This window comes from Abramis brama (genome assembly GCF_963993115.1).
Source record: "Abramis brama genome assembly, chromosome: 17".
Lineage (NCBI taxonomy): Eukaryota > Metazoa > Chordata > Actinopteri > Cypriniformes > Leuciscidae > Abramis > Abramis brama.
Window position 1 is genome coordinate 2,360,635 of NC_139979.1, and position 18,208 is coordinate 2,378,842.

At 49.1% G+C, this 18,208-nt stretch overlaps 1 protein-coding gene across 1 annotated transcript in view; it reads right to left on the reverse strand.

The window, feature by feature from the left end:
* Nucleotides 1-17,859, reverse strand: part of nek10 (NIMA-related kinase 10) — a gene marked incomplete at its 5' end in the record, with an annotated part of 77,749 nt that extends 59,890 nt beyond the window's left edge. Inside the window, 11 exons of the mRNA XM_084088016.1 lie at nucleotides 7,488-7,712; nucleotides 8,066-8,152; nucleotides 8,224-8,303; nucleotides 9,506-9,573; nucleotides 9,671-9,749; nucleotides 9,831-9,872; nucleotides 17,042-17,126; nucleotides 17,222-17,320; nucleotides 17,400-17,509; nucleotides 17,657-17,714; nucleotides 17,798-17,859. Of these exons, the coding sequence (XP_083944142.1) occupies nucleotides 7,488-7,712; nucleotides 8,066-8,152; nucleotides 8,224-8,303; nucleotides 9,506-9,573; nucleotides 9,671-9,749; nucleotides 9,831-9,872; nucleotides 17,042-17,126; nucleotides 17,222-17,320; nucleotides 17,400-17,509; nucleotides 17,657-17,714; nucleotides 17,798-17,859 (995 nt within the window). The remainder of the gene's footprint in view (nucleotides 1-7,487; nucleotides 7,713-8,065; nucleotides 8,153-8,223; nucleotides 8,304-9,505; nucleotides 9,574-9,670; nucleotides 9,750-9,830; nucleotides 9,873-17,041; nucleotides 17,127-17,221; nucleotides 17,321-17,399; nucleotides 17,510-17,656; nucleotides 17,715-17,797) is intronic.
* Nucleotides 17,860-18,208: the final 349 nt, after the last annotated feature.

The window sequence follows — 18,208 nt, forward strand, 5'->3', positions numbered from 1 at the left end:
GTCACTATGTCATGGCTTCTTGTAAATCACAAGGTTTATTTTCCTTTTTCATCTTCCTAGTACTAGTAGGCCAGTAAAGAAATTGTAAGATTTGTAAGTCTCTTCTGCTCACTAATGCAACATTTATTTAATAAATATTTTTACTAAACAGTAATATTTTGTAAAATTTTGTATAACTGTTTTCCAAGTTCGTATATTGTAAAGTGTAATTTATTCCTGTGAAGCAAAGCTAAATTTTCAGCATCATTACTCCAGTCAATCATTACTGAGTCACATGATCCTTCAGAAATCTTTCTAATATGATGATTTGATGCTCAAGAAACATTTCTTAGTTATGCTGCTTCATATTTTTGTGGAAACTGTGATACGTTGTTTCTTCAGGATTCTTTAATGAATAGAAAGTTCCAAACATTAACATTATATATGTTTTTACTGACACTATAGATAAATGTAATGCATAAATGTCTCGGTTACTAATGTAACCCTCGTTCCCTGAAAGAGGGAATGGGAGACGTAACGTCGAAGTGACGACGTAATTGGGATAACTTCAGGGAGCCCTATCAACTTCGAGTGTCTACAGAACGAGCCAATGAACGTTGGCGTGCGTGAATCGCGTCACGCGCCCCGCCCCGCGGGTATAAACAGGAAGCGGGCACACGCACACATTGTTTTTCGCTGAGGAGCCGAGATTGTGACGGCCATGCAGCGATGGTCAGCAACGGTGGCGACGGGACGTTACGTCTCCCGTTCCCTCCTTCAGGGAACGAGGGTTACATTAGTAACCGAGACGTTCCCTTTCAGTCGCTCATGTTCGACGTAACATCGACGTGACGACGTAATTGGGATCCCTTAGAAAACACCACGGTTGCTGCCACATCCAGCGCCATACGCAAGACTCTCAGACCCCCAATTGGCTGGGGCGGAAGACCTGCGTAGAGGGAGTTCAACTGCTGTTCCGTTATACCCCACACAGTGGAACTCTTGGATAACACTGGGAAAGCGCGCCTTTCCAGGGGAGAAGGACGCTGCGGAGCCACATCCTGCCCGAAGGGAGGTACCATGTGGAGAATACACATATGGACTGGCTGAAGGGGCAGTGCAACATATGGAATGTCACTGGGGTGGCTCCAGCCTGAAAGGGGGAGGCTAAACCAGACAATGACGGCTGAGCAGACTCTGCCAAGGGAAAGACACGGGCTCACCGCAGGGAGCTGGTCGTAGAAGAATACGCATATTGGATCGCCGCAGGGATCACCACATATGGAACCCAGCCTAGCACAAGTTACACAAGCATACGAGCACTAAACCTGGCGTCGGACGCTCCGCAATGTTCGACTGCCAGAGGGGTGCGGAGGAACTCACAGGGTTCCCCTAAGTGGGGAACTCGACTGGAGCAAAAAGCGCACGTATCCGTTCCGAGGAAGGGAGTGGCGCAGCAAGCCAACACTAGAGCGGGAACTTCGGTGTTACCGGCTAGTTGAAGCGAGCATACAGGAAGAAACCGGCTCAACACGTAGGCTATAAAACCTAGCGAACGTGTTAGGTGTCGCCCAGCCCGCAGCTCTACCGATGTCTGTCAGTGAGGCGCCGTGTGCCAGCGCCCAGGAAGAAGCGACACCCCTAGTGGAGTGGGCTCTCAACCCAGGCGGGCAGGGCACGCCTTGGGCTTCGTAAGCCAAGGCGATGGCATCCACTATCCAGTGGGCCATCCTCTGCTTGGAGACAGCCTTTCCCTTCTGCTGGCCTCCGTAACAGACGAAGAGCTGATCTGAAGTCCTGAAGCTTTGCGTTCTGTCCACGTACAGACACAGAGCGCGAAAGGGACAGAGAAAAGCCAGGGCTGGTTCTGCCTCCTCCGAAGGCAGTGCTTGCAGGTTCACCACCTGGTCCCGGAAGGGAGTGGTAGGAACCTTGGGCACGTATCCGGGCCGGGGTCTCAGGATCACGTGAGAGTTACCCGGGCTGAATTCTAGGCATGATTCGTCGACCGAAAATGCATGCAGGTCCCCTACCCTCTTGATAGAGGCCATTGCAACCAGGAGTACTGTCTTACAGGACAGGATTTTTAACTCAGCTGATTGCAGAGGCTCAAAGGGTGGTCTCTGAAGTGCCGAAAGGACCAGAGACAAATCCCAAGAGGGTATAGAGAGTGGGTGAGGAGGATTCAGTCTCCTCGCCCCCCTCAGGAACCTGACGATCAAGTCGTGCTTTCCCAATGACTTACCTTCAACTGCATTGTGATGTGCGGCAATTGCGGCAACATACACTTTAAGGGTGGAGGGAGACAGCCTTCGCTCCAGCCCTTCTTGCAGGAAGGAAAGCACGGCTCTGATCGAGCAAGATCGGGGGTTCTCCTCGTGAGAAGAACACCAGTCAACGAACAGGTTCCACTTAAACGCATAGAGGCACCTCGTAGAGGGGGCTCTAGCGGAAGTGATGGTGTCAACTACCACGGGGGGTAGGTCACCTAGAACCTCCGCGTCCCGCGCAGGGACCAGACATGGAGTTTCCAGAGGTCTGGACGTGGGTGCCATAGGGTGCCCTGTCTCTGAGAGAGCAGGTCCTCTCTCAGAGGAATGGGCCAGGGAGGGGCTGTCGTGAGGAGCACTAGTTCCGGGAACCAGGTCCGGTTGGGCCAATACGGCGCAACTAGCAAGACCTGCTCCTTGTCCTCCCTGACTTTGCACAAGGTCTGTGCAAGAAGGCTCACTGGGGGAAACGCATACTTGCGTAGGCCCCGGGGCCAGCTGTGTCAGGGAATAAAACAACTGTCAGTGAGACGTGCCTGAGTGAGACAGAGGAGGAGATGGCGGGTGAGATCTGACATGCGGCGGGAGCGTAGACCACCTTGGCGGCTGATGTACTCAATGGTCGCAGTGCTGTCTGTACGGACCAGTACATGCTTGCCTAGTAGCTGCGTTTTGAAGCGGCTCAGCACAAGACGTACTGCTAACAACTCAAGGCAGTTGATGTGCCAATGCAGTTGAGGCCCCGTCCACAGACCTGAAGCTGCATGCCAGTTGTACGTGGCCCCCCAGCCGGTGGCAGAGTCATCCGTGGTGACCACAGAGTGCCTGGACACTTGCTCCAGGGAAACACCAGCCCGCAGGAACGAAGGGTCCGACCACAAGCTGAGAGTTTGGCGACAGTGTGGAGTCACTTGGACCCGGCACGAGCCGCTCTGCCACGCCCATCTCGGGACTCGATCGTGGAGCCAGTATTGGAGCGGCCTCATATGAAGCAATCCGAGCGGCGTTACCGCGGCTGCAGATGCCATATGCCCCAGGAGCCTCTGAAAAAGTTTCAGTGGTGCCGCTGTTCTGCATCTGAGCGTGCTCACACAGTTCAACACTGACTGGACACGGGCCTCGGTGAGGCGCGCTGTCATGTTGACCGAGTCCAACCGAGAAAAGAGATCCTCTGCCCGGGGGTGAGTTTGCTCTTTTCCCAGTTGACCCGAAGCCCTAGGTGGCTGAGGTGACTGAGCACCATGTTCCTGTGTTCGCACAACTGCTCTCTCGACTGGGCCAGAATGAGCCAGTCGTCGAGGTAGTTGAGAATGCGAACACCACGCTCGCACATGGGAGCAATGGCCGCCTCCGTGACTTTCGTGAAGACGCGGGGCGACAGGGCCAGCCCGAAGGGTAAGATCTTGTACTGATATGCCCGTCCCTCGAACGCAAAGCGAAGAAACGGTCTGTGTCGAGGGAGAATCGCGAAAAATTCGTTTCTGCGTAAGCAACGGTAGCCTGTGAAGGGACCGGTTCAGGACACGCAGGTCCAAGATTGGTCGTAACCCACCACCTTTCTTGGGTACAATGAAGTACGGGCTGTAGAAGCCGGTCTTCATACGGCTGGAGGGAACGGCTCGATCGCGTCCTTCGCCAGTAGGACTGCGATCTCTGCCCTGAGCACAGGGGCATTGTCCGCCAGAACACGGGTGAACAGAATGCCCTTGAAAACAGGGGGACACCGGGCGAACTGAATCGCATAGCCGAGTCTGATATTATGGATGAACCAGCGAGACGGGCTGGGAACCACTAGCCAGGCTCCCAGACACCGTGCAAGCGGGACCAACGGCACCACAGACGTACCCGGGGTGGGGCAGAGCGGCGGAATGCAGGGACCCGACTCGAATGGCATAGCGGCACGAAGTGGGGTCTGAGTGTGTGGTGCAACACGTACCTGTTTCCGTCGAAGGGCAGAGTGAGTGTGTGGAGCCGTCAGTGCGTCCGGAACACAGCCACTGCTGCCTGCTGGCGATGAAAGAGGGGCTTGGGGGTGACAAGGCATAGCGTCGTCGACCGCCAAGCGCACCCTCTTGGGGCCCAGAGGTTTCAGAAATTGCTCTTTTGTTGAAAATGTGGGTGGCAGATCATAAAGAAAAGGAAACAAAAGATTCTCCGCCCGGCCCTCCACCGGGGGAAGGAGTGGCGCGTTCGCCATCTCCTGAAGAGCAACTTGATCCACCTCTGGGCCGCCCGTCTCAGGGTCGTTTGCACCGTCGCTTGCCTCCTGGTTTGGCAGCGGCCTGGACGGGTGGGGTCAACTTCCTGCAGCTTGCTCGGCGACAAGTAGACAGAGGGTCTGCGGCCGGCGGACGGGTGGGAGCAGCAGCGGTCCGCCGGGGCAGGATGTGTCGAATGGCCTCCGTCTGCTTCTGTGTGGCCGAGAACTGTTGGGCGAAGCTCTCGACCGCGTCGCCGAACAACCCATCCTGGGACAGAGGGGCATCCAGGAACCGATATTTATCGGTGTCCCTCATGTCAGCCAGGTTGAGCCAAAGGTGGCGCTCCTGGACCACCAAGGTGACATCGGTTGCCACACGGAGCTCCCGGAGGAGCTCTGGGTCAGAACCACCCCAAGCCTTGTAAGCCCTCGCCGTTAGACCGGACGAAAACTTACAGGCCTTGGACGGGAGGCGTGGATTACCCTGCCAAGAGGAGGCGGACGCTGGACACAACTGCACCGCAACAGCCCGCTTCACTGGGGGGATATCCACATACCCCTTAGCTGCCCCGCCGTCGAGGGTGGTGAGGGGAGAGGAGCCACTAGGACGGCTTCTGGCACTATACGATGCCGTCCATGTCCTAGAAAGCTCCTCATGCACCTCCGGAAAGAAAGGTACCGGGGCGGCGCACTGAGAACCAGCGCGGCCCGCCCCGAGAAACCAATCGTCCAACCGAGAAGGTTTGGGACGTGGTGGAGGGTTCCACACAAGCCCGACCTTCTCAGCGGCCCAGGAAAGCATAGCTGCCCATTCTGTATCGGTCTCGGACAACGCTACACGCCCCGAGGGGGGTAACGCAGCCGAGTCTTCATCTCCAGAGGACTGAAGCTCCCCCTCCGATGCTGCGATCGACATCTGATCGTCAGCTGGAGCCCCAAAGGAAACGATTGGTCGTCCAGGAGGAGGACCAAGACGTTCACTAAGGGGCTCCAATGGCAGCAGCGCTTGTGAGGCGTGAGGGAGGGGAGGTTGTCTCAGCGGGGAAGCCCTCACGGTAATCCTCAGATCACCCTGGTCATGCACAGAAGTAGGTCTATTCTGCGGGGCAGAATAGACGCTAGATCGGGGCATAGGCAAGGGGACTGCACCTCCCTTTATTCCCGCAATGGGAACATGAACTATCCACAAAAGCTGCCTCAGTGTGTTGAATGTCCAAACACGAGAGGCAACTACTGTGGCCATCTGCTGGTGCCAGGGAACGACGGCATCCAGAAATGCACTTGTGTTGCTCTTTTAGTGAAAACAATTTTTTTTAAATAACTCTCTCAGTGCTGAGGCACCCAGGGGTAGCCGCGGTGTTTGTATAAACACACAGGGGAAACGCCCACCGAACCGACATACACACACAGACACACACACAGAACTGTAGTGCTGTGAAAACAGCAGTTGTGAGCTGCAATGCTCGTGGCCACCGCTGATCACGCCATCACACCAACACTGGATAGAGAGTCTTCTTTGAAGTTTACAATATACAGCAGTCTTATAGAAGCTCTGTAGAGCCTTTGAAGCTTCACTGTAAAAAATTATTGTGATTTTAACGGTAAAAGACTGTAAAAATGCTACAGTGAAAACCTGTTAATTGGTTAACAAAGTTTCCATACTATATACGGTAAATAACTGTGATAGATCTAATGGTACATTTAATGTAATTTTACTGTAAAATACCATTAAATTTACAGTTTTTGAAAGTGAAAAAGAACAAATTGTATAATTTACAGTGAAAAACCGTAAATTGACATTCCCACAATTCCCTGCGTGACACTCCACATTTTATCTATTTTTGTTAAATATAACTATGTTTCTTCATAGTTTTCTAAGTTTGTTCTAATCAGTTATGTACATTAGGGTTTTATGTTACATTTAATGTTGTTAAATTAATGTTAACGCATTTTTTAAATTTCATGTGTGTTACCATGATGGTGTTTAATGTTTGTGTGAATGACACTGTGCAGCTTCTATTATATTAGTATTACATTTTTTGTGGAAGAGCTGCTTGTGATGAGCTTTGATTAATCTTGTGACTCTCATCACTGCTGTGATTGTTGGTTATCAGTGTATTACAATGGTACAAAACAGATATTAATACTTATATAGGACGTTAAATTCACATTATATCAGATAATGAATTACAGTTTATTACTGTAAATTTTAAGTTAAGTCTGTAAAACCAATAATGTTGCTACCGTATTTTTGACGGTAAAGTACTGGAAACCACAGCTGCCGGTTTTTTACTGTAAAAATCACGGTTTAATTTTTTACAGTGTGCACTGAAACTGACATTTGGACCTTCAAACCGTTGGACCCCACAGAAGTCCACTGTTGAGAAAAATCCTGGAATGTTTTAATTTCTTTTCGACTAAAGAAAGAAAGACATGAACATCTGTGTGAACTAAAGTGCATTTAAAGCTCAACCATAGACTGTAAAAAAAATATGGACGTAGAGTCCGTGACGTCACCGTAGTGTTTCTGGAGAGCATTTTTGAAGCCCAAAAGGGGGCGGAGCCGGCCGTCGCCATCTTGGCAGTGTGTCACTCCCCGATAAACGAAACTGGGCAGCGAGGCAGATTAGCTGAGGTGACGTGACACTAACATACAGTAGACGAACGGCTAGTAGTGACTTCAGTGGCAATCCACCTGTCACTCAGGTGGCCACGCCCTTAATTATCCAGAACTTTAAGTCTTAATATAATTTAAACGGATGAGTTATAAAAAAAATTCACCCCCCTCACAGTCGTCATGAAGGGCTAAATTAGCTATATAGACCAAAACCACTTTTTGTACCAGGCTGTAAACACTTTCCTTTTTGCTGTAAAGTTGGGCATATTAACATGCGGGTCTATGGGATTGACTCTCTCCTGTCTCTAGTGGCCAGTCGATGAACTGCAGTTTAAGTCACTTCCGTGTGGGTTTCAAGAGAGAGACCGGAAGGTTGCCGCTTGAGCTCAACCAAACGTGACCCGACTGCATTGAGACCCACCCGTGTAAGATGCGCAGGAGCTGTTGCACGCCGCCCCACGCCCGGATCTCAGCGCTGGTGTCGGGATCCTGGCACAGCTGCACGAGCACCCAGACCGAGCTCCTCAACAGCTTCACGTGCTCCGAGTGCAGGAGACTGAGCAGCACCGGCACCCCGTCGCACTGGCGGACCTGCTCCCTGATGCACTGCACAGAGCAAAGCAACCTCAGCAGCTCCGCGCTCAACCTGAGAGGATCATGCACACATGGAGAAATGAATTAAAGGCCCACTGAAGTCAAGTCAAGTCGCCTTTATTTACATAGCACTTTTAATCTACATTTTTATTCCTCATAAGTACGCCTGAAAAACAGAAGTTACTGCTTCATGTATTTCCAATTACACTTTTTACAAATGTAACATATCCAGAGGCTAGACTGTAGTTTAAAATCAAATCAGTCAGCTGCAAGAAGTAATGTGCAAATAGCAATAATTACAATAATAATAAGGTAAATAAATGCATGACACCAGCACACAGAAAAACTGCAAAAGATAAATGAAGTTATAGAAAAACACAAGTTGTCAAGTGAGCCTCTACTTACCTTTTCGATAACATGTCATATTCTTGTAATACAACTAGAATATGCTCCACAACAGACAGCTCTCCGATCTTCTCTTTGCATTCTTGACTAAATGAGAAGTGGGATTATTGATTAAACTCATTGTGCTAATGTAATTTTTACTCCTAATATACAAGTACCTTTCAGCGAGTGAGGTGAGAGCCAGGAGAGCTCCTAATACTACACTACTGTCCCGCGTAGAGAGCAGCTTCACGAGGGTCTGTGCAAACAAAGAGGGACAATAACCTCAGTTTTATCATTATCACATTTCAGAAAGTTGTTATGCAGATTATGAACCAGATTTTGATGTCAGCAATACAGGCATTTAATGAGTCAAGGGGAAGAGCAGAAGCGACGAAAACAGGTTCAAACATGGATAATATGACTAATGGTTAACACATAAATATTGAAAAGAAGAGGTCCTAGAACAGAGCCTTGAGGGACACCTTGAGAGAGAGAACAAGTGGAAGATTTGAAGTTATGGAAAGCAATGGAGTATTTTTTCAATCACGGAAACAGGTTCAAACAGGTTCAAACATGGATAATATGACTAATGGGCAACACATAAATATTGAAAAGAAGAGGTCCTAGAACAGAGCCTTGAGGGACACCTTGAGAGAGAGAAGACAAATATCATACTTTTTACTCCACTACATTTCTGCAAGGTCCTTGAGTAGAAAGTAGTAACATCAGTCAGGGGATGATTTTGGTTTGGAAATGAAAGTCGGGTTGACGTCAAAACCCGACGTCAGATTTACGTCAGAACCCGACGTCGGACAGACGTTGGATTTTGATTGGAAATGAAAGTCGGGTTGACGTTAAAGCCAAAAAACTAAGCCAAGGGCACTATTTGAGGGAACAGCCATTTGGGTGTCCGAAACCATTGTAGACGTTATTGAGTGCACTCATTCAATCTCATATTCAATCCCACTACTGGAACTGTGTTCTAGAAATAAATGTGATATTGATATGAGGGTAGGCAGGCATAGATTCAGAGGCATAAGGTACTGTAAGTATTATGTAGAACAATGCAACAATAATAAAACAATGCATTGACATTTACTTTTTACTTTTGATACTTAAGTACTTTTAAAAACGAGTACACTTCTGTACTTTTACTTAAGAAAGAATCGGTCTTTACAACTTTTACTTGTAACAGAGTAATATTTGACCAGTAGTATCTGTACTTTCACTCAAGTAAGGAAGTTGTGTACTTTGTCCACCTCTGAATATGACTAATGGTTAACACATAAATATTGAAAAGAAGAGGTCCTAGAACAGAGCCTTGAGGGACACCTTGAGAGAGAGAACAAGTGGCAGATTTGAAGTTATGGAAAGCAATGAAGTATTGTCTATCAGCGAGATAGGATGTAAACCGAGAAAGAGCACTACCCGTGATGCCTATAACTGAGAGACACATACCTTATGTGCACCACAATTAATAATCCACTGTCTTTGTTCCTCAACAGAAGACAACTTCTGAAACATATCTGCAGAGCAAATGATGTGGGAAACAAGCTTAGCAAACCGATCATTATTCTTGCGGCTTGTTTCCAAGCTGTACATACTGTAGCATGTCTGTCTCACATGTCATTGCAACCAGCTGCTCATTTTCCAACGTCTGTTCTCTGCATTCTAGATACACAGTGGCAACCGACTCCATGTGCTGAAAAACATCCAGTGAGAGACAATCAATTTCCACATTCTGCTGTGCATTTCTGCATTTGAACATAGCGAATGTCTTTACCTTAGCGAGCTGCCCAGCACCTTGCAGTACAAAGAAGACTTTCTATAAGAGGAAATATACAGCAATGTTTTTATTTTGAAATCACTATTTGCACCCAGGTATAATTAGCACTTGCTATATTATAAGTCTATGTAATATAAATGTATAAAGTAAAATAATAATAGAGTTATTCTGTGTCAAATCAACCAAAGTTCAGAAACTTCCCAGGCTCAAATTTTTGATTTTGTTAAAAAATCAAAGAAAGACAAACATAACTAGTGATGAAAGCCAAAATATTAATTTTCATGGATATATATTTACTAAGTAATCCACTATTTTGTAGAGGTTTGAAGCCAAATTACAGGTGGGTGAAAATGACTTAAAGAGATCCTATTATGCCCTTTTACAATGTCTTGATTTAGTTTTTTGGGTGTACTAGAATCTGCTTTCATGCTTGATTGTCCAAAAAATACATTATTCTTTACATATTTTACATTATTACAGCACCTCTTTCCCCAGTCTGGCTCAAATGTGTCGTTAGTTTCAATGAAACCCCTCCTTCTGATATATGAATTATGATTGGTTAGCTGGCCCAGTGTGTTGTGATTGGCAGCGCTTGGCACATTCGGAAAATGTCACGCCCCCTTATAACCACAAGCTCTAGTACTCAGATGTAAATATTAAGGATGCCATCAATTTTAAACCAATTAAAACCTGATTCAGATTTAAGAATGTTAACAAACAAGAGGATCGTCCAGAACAGATTTCATGCACGGAACTTGCAAGCACGGATTTCACAGGACGCTTCAGAGTGGTATGTTTTTTATTTGTAATTTTCTTATACATTTTAGAAACTAATGCATTACACCATTTAATCATGATACTTGTCAGAAAACTAATTCCAGAGATATTGGGATCTCAATATTGCCCTAAGAGTAAATTGTTAAATTGTCCACATTTTGAATGGTCAAAAACCATTAAAAATGTTTTTTTTTTTTTGTCAAACTGCTGAAGAACAAATAATGTATCTCGTATTTTTTTTAATCAAAACTATTGCATAGTCTGAGTGTCATAGATATTGTGTTTCCAATGTTTGCGTGCCTGTAACTCAAAAAGATATCTCAATATAATTTTAGATTCTGGTAATTAACAAAATTTTCTTTTAATATATCTATTTTCAAGGCCCTATATGGTTCCCTTACGAGAACGTTCTCTCGTACTGCGTTGCAAACGCTGTGGGAAAACTCCTTTTCTCGAGAATATTGAAGCCTTTATTTTAAAACGCATTGCTGCAGCATAAGCGAGAGCATCAGGCTCGCGCGAGCTAGCTGATAGGCTATGCTGCATGCAACTGCACGAACCAATGGCGAGAGAGCAGAGGCGCACGAACCAATCAGAGAGCTTGGCGCCCTGCCATACTCGAGCGCGCCAGATAGGGCGTGGCAGAAGAGTATAAATACAGAGAAATCTCGCCATAAAACAGATCTAATCTCCTTCAGCTTCGAGACTCACCTCTTCGCTGAAATCTCCAGAGAGAAGCCGCTCGTCGTTGAGAAGCCCTTCAGCGGAACAGCTTCAGGTTTTGGCAGATCATCCTCGCAGATCGCCGGCTGAGCGTTTCCCTGTGGCATCCGACGAGTATCCTTTTTGCACTATCTAAAAGAGCATACCGCTGTTTTCACAGCGCGCGAACAGCGTTGTTTCAAATGTCTGTTTGCGAGTCCTGCGGGGTTTCCCTGCATGTGTCTGACAGACACACACTGTGCGCGGTCTGTCTCGGTCCTGAGCACACCGAGGCAGCGCTCACTAAAGGCGGCTGTCCACACTGCGACAGCATGACCATGGCGGTTCTCCGGTCACGTCTCGCCCTCGCTACTTCAGAGGGCGAACCCGCTTCACTTCCGTCTTCGGCGCCCCACGAGCCCCGTAGGAAGAAGCGACGAGATCAGAGGATCCCCGAAAGCGGTGAGGTTGAAGAGCTCACGCCGGGTCTCTCCCCGCGTGCTTCACCCGCCTCCCAATCCCCGGTTCTGTTCGTGAGAAGCGACCAACGCCCCTCTCTCGAAGCGGCGGGACTCGTTTCTTTTGGCGGATCGGCGGATGAGGATGACGCTGTTTCTGTGGCGGCATCCGAGAGCGAGGAATGGTCGGGCTCTGTGGACCCCGCCCCCTCTTCTCTGAGTGATCGTCCTGACACACGTGCGAACATCGACGCCGAACTTTTCCGTGTCATGTCTCGCGCTGTCGACGAACTAGGACTCAACTGGCTTTCCCCAGCTGAACCTGCAAGAGGCCGCCTCGACGAGTGGTACCTGCCGGGCCGCCAACAGGCCCCCCGTCAGCGCGCCGCTCCTTTTCTGCCGGAGGTCCACGAGGAGCTCACTAAAAGCTGGCGCGCGCCCTTTTCAGCGCGAACGCGCACTTCCGCTTCTCACACCCTCTCCTCTGTCGACGGCGCTGAAGAGAAGGGCTACGTGTCTCTTCCCCCCATCGAAGAAGCGGTCGCCGTCCATTTATGTCCTCCCACTGCAGGCAGTTGGAGGTCTAAGATGACGCTGCCGTCTAAGCCCTGCAGGGCCACTTCAGCTTTGGCCGCCCGTGCCTACGCCACCGCTGGCCAAGCTGCCTCGGGGATTCACGCCATGGCCACACTTCAGGCGTTCCAGGCCAAACTCCTCCGCTCCATGGATGAGTCAGGCCCTTTCCCGGACACCCTGAAAGACCTCCGTAGCGCTTCAGACTTGGCGCTTCGGGCCACGAAGACCACCGCTCAAGCTCTCGGCCGCAGCATGGCCAGTTTGATTGTGCTTGAGCGCCACCTGTGGCTTAACTTGACGGAGATCAAGGACGCAGATAGAACCGCCTTCTTAGACTCTCCGATCTCCACATCTGGTCTCTTCGGCCCATCTGTCAGCGGCTTCGCGGAGCGCTTCACCGAAGCACAGAAGGCTTCTAGTGCTATGAAGCACTTTCTCCCCAAACGCTCCAGCTCGGCTTCACGGCGTCCCAAGAGCGCGCCGCGGCCAGAGAAGTCAGTTCCTCAGGTTCATCAGCCCCGCCCAGCGGCTGAGACCGGTCAGCGCTTAAAGCCAGCGAAACGTTACCCTTTCCCTAAGCGCCAGGGACCCAGACCGAAGCTCACGCTCGACCTCGAGCCGAAGAAGCCGTCCTAACCGGCAGAAAGAGGGGTTCATGTCCCGCCGCGGCCGGACCAGCCCCGAAGATCGCTCGAACACTGCTCACAGCCCCCTCTTCAGTTCAGGCGGCTGGAGTAGTTTTAAATGCAGAAATAGGGCCTGCTATCTGTCATGCACCTCTGCACACAAACGCTGTTTTAACAGCGACCCACAAAAAGCACAAATCGAGCAAAATTTCACTTTCATGTCTAGTCGAGCCCCCGTCTCCGGGCGCTCAGTCTTCAGATATGATCATACCTCTGGTTCATCGGGCTCTGGCATGGCAGGCCATACCCGGAGTCTCAGAGTGGGTAATGAACATCATAAAGCGCGGTTACTCGCTTCAGTTCTCCCGCAGACCACCACGCTTTCGAGCGGTTATTCAAACTTCAGTAAGGAGCACACTAGTTCATGTCCTCCGCACCGAAGTACAGGGTCTGCTGGCAAAGGGGGCTATCGAGAGAGTTCCCGCTGCACTAAGCGAGTCAGGGTTTTACAGCCGTTACTTCCTCGTTCCGAAGAAGGACGGCGGCTTAAGACCCATTTTAGATCTCAGGCATCTGAACAAAGCCCTCATGACACGGCCGTTCAGAATGCTTACAACCAAACACATCCTGGCGCAAATTCGCCCAGGCGATTGGTTCTTTTCAGTGGATCTAAAAGACGCGTACTTTCACATCCAAGTGAACCCCCACCACAGGCCATTCTTGAGATTCGCCTTCGAGGGGCAGACATACCAGTACACAGTTCTACCTTTTGGACTGGCACTGGCACCTCGTACGTTCACGAAATGCATGGATGCAGCTCTCTCCCCCCTGAGACAGCGGGGAATGCGCATCCTGAACTACCTCGACGACTGGCTCATTTTGACTCAGTCAGAGGCGGAGTCCAATACTCACAAAGCCTGGCTTCTCAGTCATTTAGAATGCCTGGGGCTCAGGGTGAACTTCTCCAAGAGTATTCTGTCCCCCAGTCAGCGTATCACGTTCCTGGGAACAGTTCTAGACTCCGTACTTATGAGAGCGTGGCCCACTTCTACCCGCGCTCTCTCAATCCAACAGCTCGCCGCGTCGTTCACGAAGGGCACTCATGTACCCCTTCGAACGTATCAGAGGATTTTGGGCCTTATGGCTTCGGCAGCTTCAGTACTCCAACTAGGTCTACTGCGCATGCGTCCTCTTCAGCTGTGGCTAGCACCTCGGGTACCCCCTCACGCTTGGCGTACAGGTATCCTGAACATCAGGGTGGACCAGCATTGCATTCTAGCACTGGCCCCTTGGATGAACGCCAGCTGGTATCAGCAGGGCGTGAGCATGGGAGTGGTCTCAGAAAGGAGGGTCATTTCGACAGATGCCTCCAACTCAGGTTGGGGAGCCCTGTACGAGGGCAGGCCTGCCTCCGGCCTCTGGTCGAGCTCGGAGAAACGCCTACACATAAACTGCCTCGAGATGAGAGCAGTTTTTCTGGCCCTAAAAACCTTCCTTCCACACCTGGCAGGACACCATATCTTGGTCCGGACGGACAACATGTCAGTGGTGTCCTACATAAATCGCCAGGGCGGTCTCAGATCCCGCAATCTGCTCGCCATAGCTACCCAGCTGCTACTTTGGGCTCAGACCAATCTGCGCTCGCTCAGAGCAGCTCACGTGCCGGGCACGTTGAATACAGGAGCAGACATGCTCTCTCGGGGCAACGTTCCCCCAGAGGAATGGTCTCTCCACCCCCAGACAGTTCTCCTATTATGGGAAATCTTCGGACAGGCAGAGGTAGACCTCTTCGCCTCAGAAGACAACTGTCACTGCCCAATCTTCTTTTCGAAGAAAAAGGACGCGCTGGCCCACGACTGGCCCAATCGTCCCCTTTACGCGTTTCCTCCGGTCTCGATGCTGCCTCAGGTCATCGAACGGATCAGGAACACGGGGTGTGCGATCCTCTTGATAGCTCCTCTCTGGCGGTCCCAATCTTGGTTCCCAGAGCTGATGCAGCTGTCAGTTTCAGACCCTTGGCCAATTCCTCTGAGGAGCGACTTATTGGCTCAAGCGAACAGAAGGATATGGCACCCCCGTCCCGACTTGTGGGCCCTTCATGCCTGGCCGCTCAACGGCTACCCCAGGACCTCCCAGAGGGCGTCCTGAATACTATTCTGGAGGCTAGAGCTCCGTCTACTAGACGTCTCTACCACCTTAAATGGTCAGTGTTTTCCAGCTGGTGTCAGGCTCGAAACCTCGACCCTCACTCTTGTGAAGTACCGTTGGTTCTTTCCTTTCTCCAGGAGCTGTTGGACGCGGGACGTTCCCCGTCCACACTCAAAGTGTACGTGGCAGCCATCGCGGCTTTTCACGTTTTGGTGGCTGGCTCTTCTTTGGGAAAATGCGACCTTATTGTTCGCTTCCTTAAAGGAGCCAGGAGGCTCAACCCGCCTCGGCCTCCCTCAGTGCCGGCCTGGGATCTTTCTCTGGTTCTACGGGCCCTCAAGGGACCCCCCTTTGAACCCTTGGGGTCCACGGACCTAAAGTCCCTTTCCCTGAAAACTGCTCTGTTACTGGCACTGGCGTCAGTCAAAAGAGTAGGGGACTTACATGCGCTTTCCATAAGCGCTTCCTGTCTTGAGTTTGGCCCCAACGACTCTAAAGTCCTTTTGAAGCCAAAACACGGTTACGTGCCTAAGGTGCTCTCTACTCCGTTCAGAGCGCAGGTAATTTCGCTGTCGGCCCTCCCAGTTTCGGGAGAAGACAGTGATGCTCATACGCTCTGCCCTGTTAGAGCGTTGAGATTATACTTGGAGCGTTCGGCCTCGTTTAGGCAGTCCGAACAGCTCTTTGTCTGTTTCGGGGGCCGAACCAAAGGGTTGCCGGTCACGAAACTCACGCTATCCAGATGGATAGTTGATGCTATTGCTTTAGCATACACCTCACTGGGCCTTCCTTGCCCCATGGGTGTCAGAGCTCACTCCACGAGAGGCATCGCCTCCTCGTGGGCTTGGACTAGTGGTGTCTCTATTGAAGACATTTGTGCGGCGGCAGGCTGGTCAGCTCCGTCCACATTTGCGAGATTTTATAACTTAGAGGTCCCTGCTTTACAAGCACGGGTTCTCTCAATCTAACCTCGGCTCTCCGATCCGGGTTAAATTTCTAAGTTGTATGGGAACTTTACATGGGCTGGCCCCTTTCGCCCTAGCCTATGTACACACCAAGTATCTTTAGACCCGATGTTCTGGTCTGTGGTATTCTGGCTACTTTCTATCCCGGAAATTCCTGGATTAGAGTAGCCACGAGACTTAGCACGGCGTTTTAAAAAGTGTTCCCACAGCGTTTGCAACGCAGTACGAGAGAACGTTCTCGTAAGGGAACGTACTTGGTTACTTACGTAACCTCGGTTCCCTTAGAGATAAGGGAACGAGTACTGCGTTGCCCTGCCGTGCTATCCTCGAACATCAGGTATTTTCGTTCAGTCGATTAGACCTGTTTTATGGCGAGATTTCTCTGTATTTATACTCTTCTGCCACGCCCTATCTGGCGCGCTCGAGTATGGCAGGGCGCCAAGCTCTCTGATTGGTTCGTGCGCCTCTGCTCTCTCGCCATTGGTTCGTGCAGTTGCATGCAGCATAGCCTATCAGCTAGCTCGCGCGAGCCTGATGCTCTCGCTTATGCTGCAGCAATGCGTTTTAAAATAAAGGCTTCAATATTCTCGAGAAAAGGAGTTTTCCCACAGCGTTTGCAACGCAGTACTCGTTCCCTTATCTCTAAGGGAACCGAGGTTACGTAAGTAACCAAGTACGTTCAGTCCCATAGATATGGGTATCTCAATGTGGGTCCATTTTGAAATTGTTGAATTTTAAACATTTTCAATGGTCAAAAACCAAATGTGAGTCACACTTATACACTTATTGCATTTAAAGGGGAATGTCAAAAGAATTGATATTGTTGAAACTAGAAATATATCTTGTTTCCCACCATCAAAACAATTGCATAGAAAAAAAAGCCAGGGACCTCTGGTTGAGTTGACACAGAATGACTCTAATACATTTTTATATTAAACAAAGATTTTAGATCTCACCTGGTGAAGAGGATCCCTGATCAACAATCTCAAGCAGTTCAGAACTCTTAAAATACTGTCTGAGGAGGACTTTTCCAGCCAGTCGCTGAAAACAAATAAGACTAGTCTACAGTAATCCAAAACCACACATCAGCAGCATCATACACACTACTATACAGCATCATACTCATGAATACAGACCTACAACCGAGTCTGTTATTGATCAAGGCAGTGAAGATGTCCAGGAACAGTGTGTGATGTGGATGGTCGCTAAAACATCTCTGGTTTCTGTAAATCACACTGGTAACGACATGAAAATTGATTACAAAATGCAACTGAATAAGAGCAAAATGACCATATAACATGGGAAACTGTGCACCTGAAGTTATCCAGCTCAGATGCTTCAGTGTCTGTGCCGTTTTTCCGGTGGTCAGGAACATTTGAGGAGTTCTGAGACTTCCGTCCCTTGGATTGACTCAAAGATGAAACCTGAGATGGGGAGCAGAGATGATAATGAGAAACTAAACTCATGTCAATTCAGAATTTAACTGAGAATCAAATTGCAATTAAATTCTGATTTTGATTGGCAAAGGTTTAGACATTTTGTGATTCTTTACTGAGAAATTTAGATGTTACCTGTTTGGATACTGGAGCTCTGATCAGTGATAAAAGTCTCTTGAGATCAAGAAGCTCCCTAAAAATGATTTTAAAAAGACATTTATAAATATCAGCAGAAAAACTAAATTCTCATCAGTAAAAGTTTCGGTGATGGCTTACTTGTCTTTAGGTTTTGGATGTGATCTGTTTGGTCCTCTAGACTTTCTGTCTTGGAGAGGCATGTTGGCACAATCTTGATTACTCTCATTGTTACGAACTGCTCAGAGACACAAAGTAGGAGATCCAAATGCAGCTTTATTGGCTGGGGCAATCCAGAGGCGTAATCCAAAGTACAGGCTAGGGTCATACACAGGCAGGTAGTCAAAACAAAGAAACAAACAAAACAAACAAAACAGGCAGGGACCAGAGGCAAGAGAGTAATCCAGGGACCAGAGGCAAGAGAGTAATCCAGGGACCAGGGCGAGAAATTCAAAAACCAGACAAGAAACCAGGGAAAATGCTCGGAAATGCAGACTAACAGTACAACAAGACTTCGCGGTGAGTGAATGAATGAACATGGTATAAATAGAC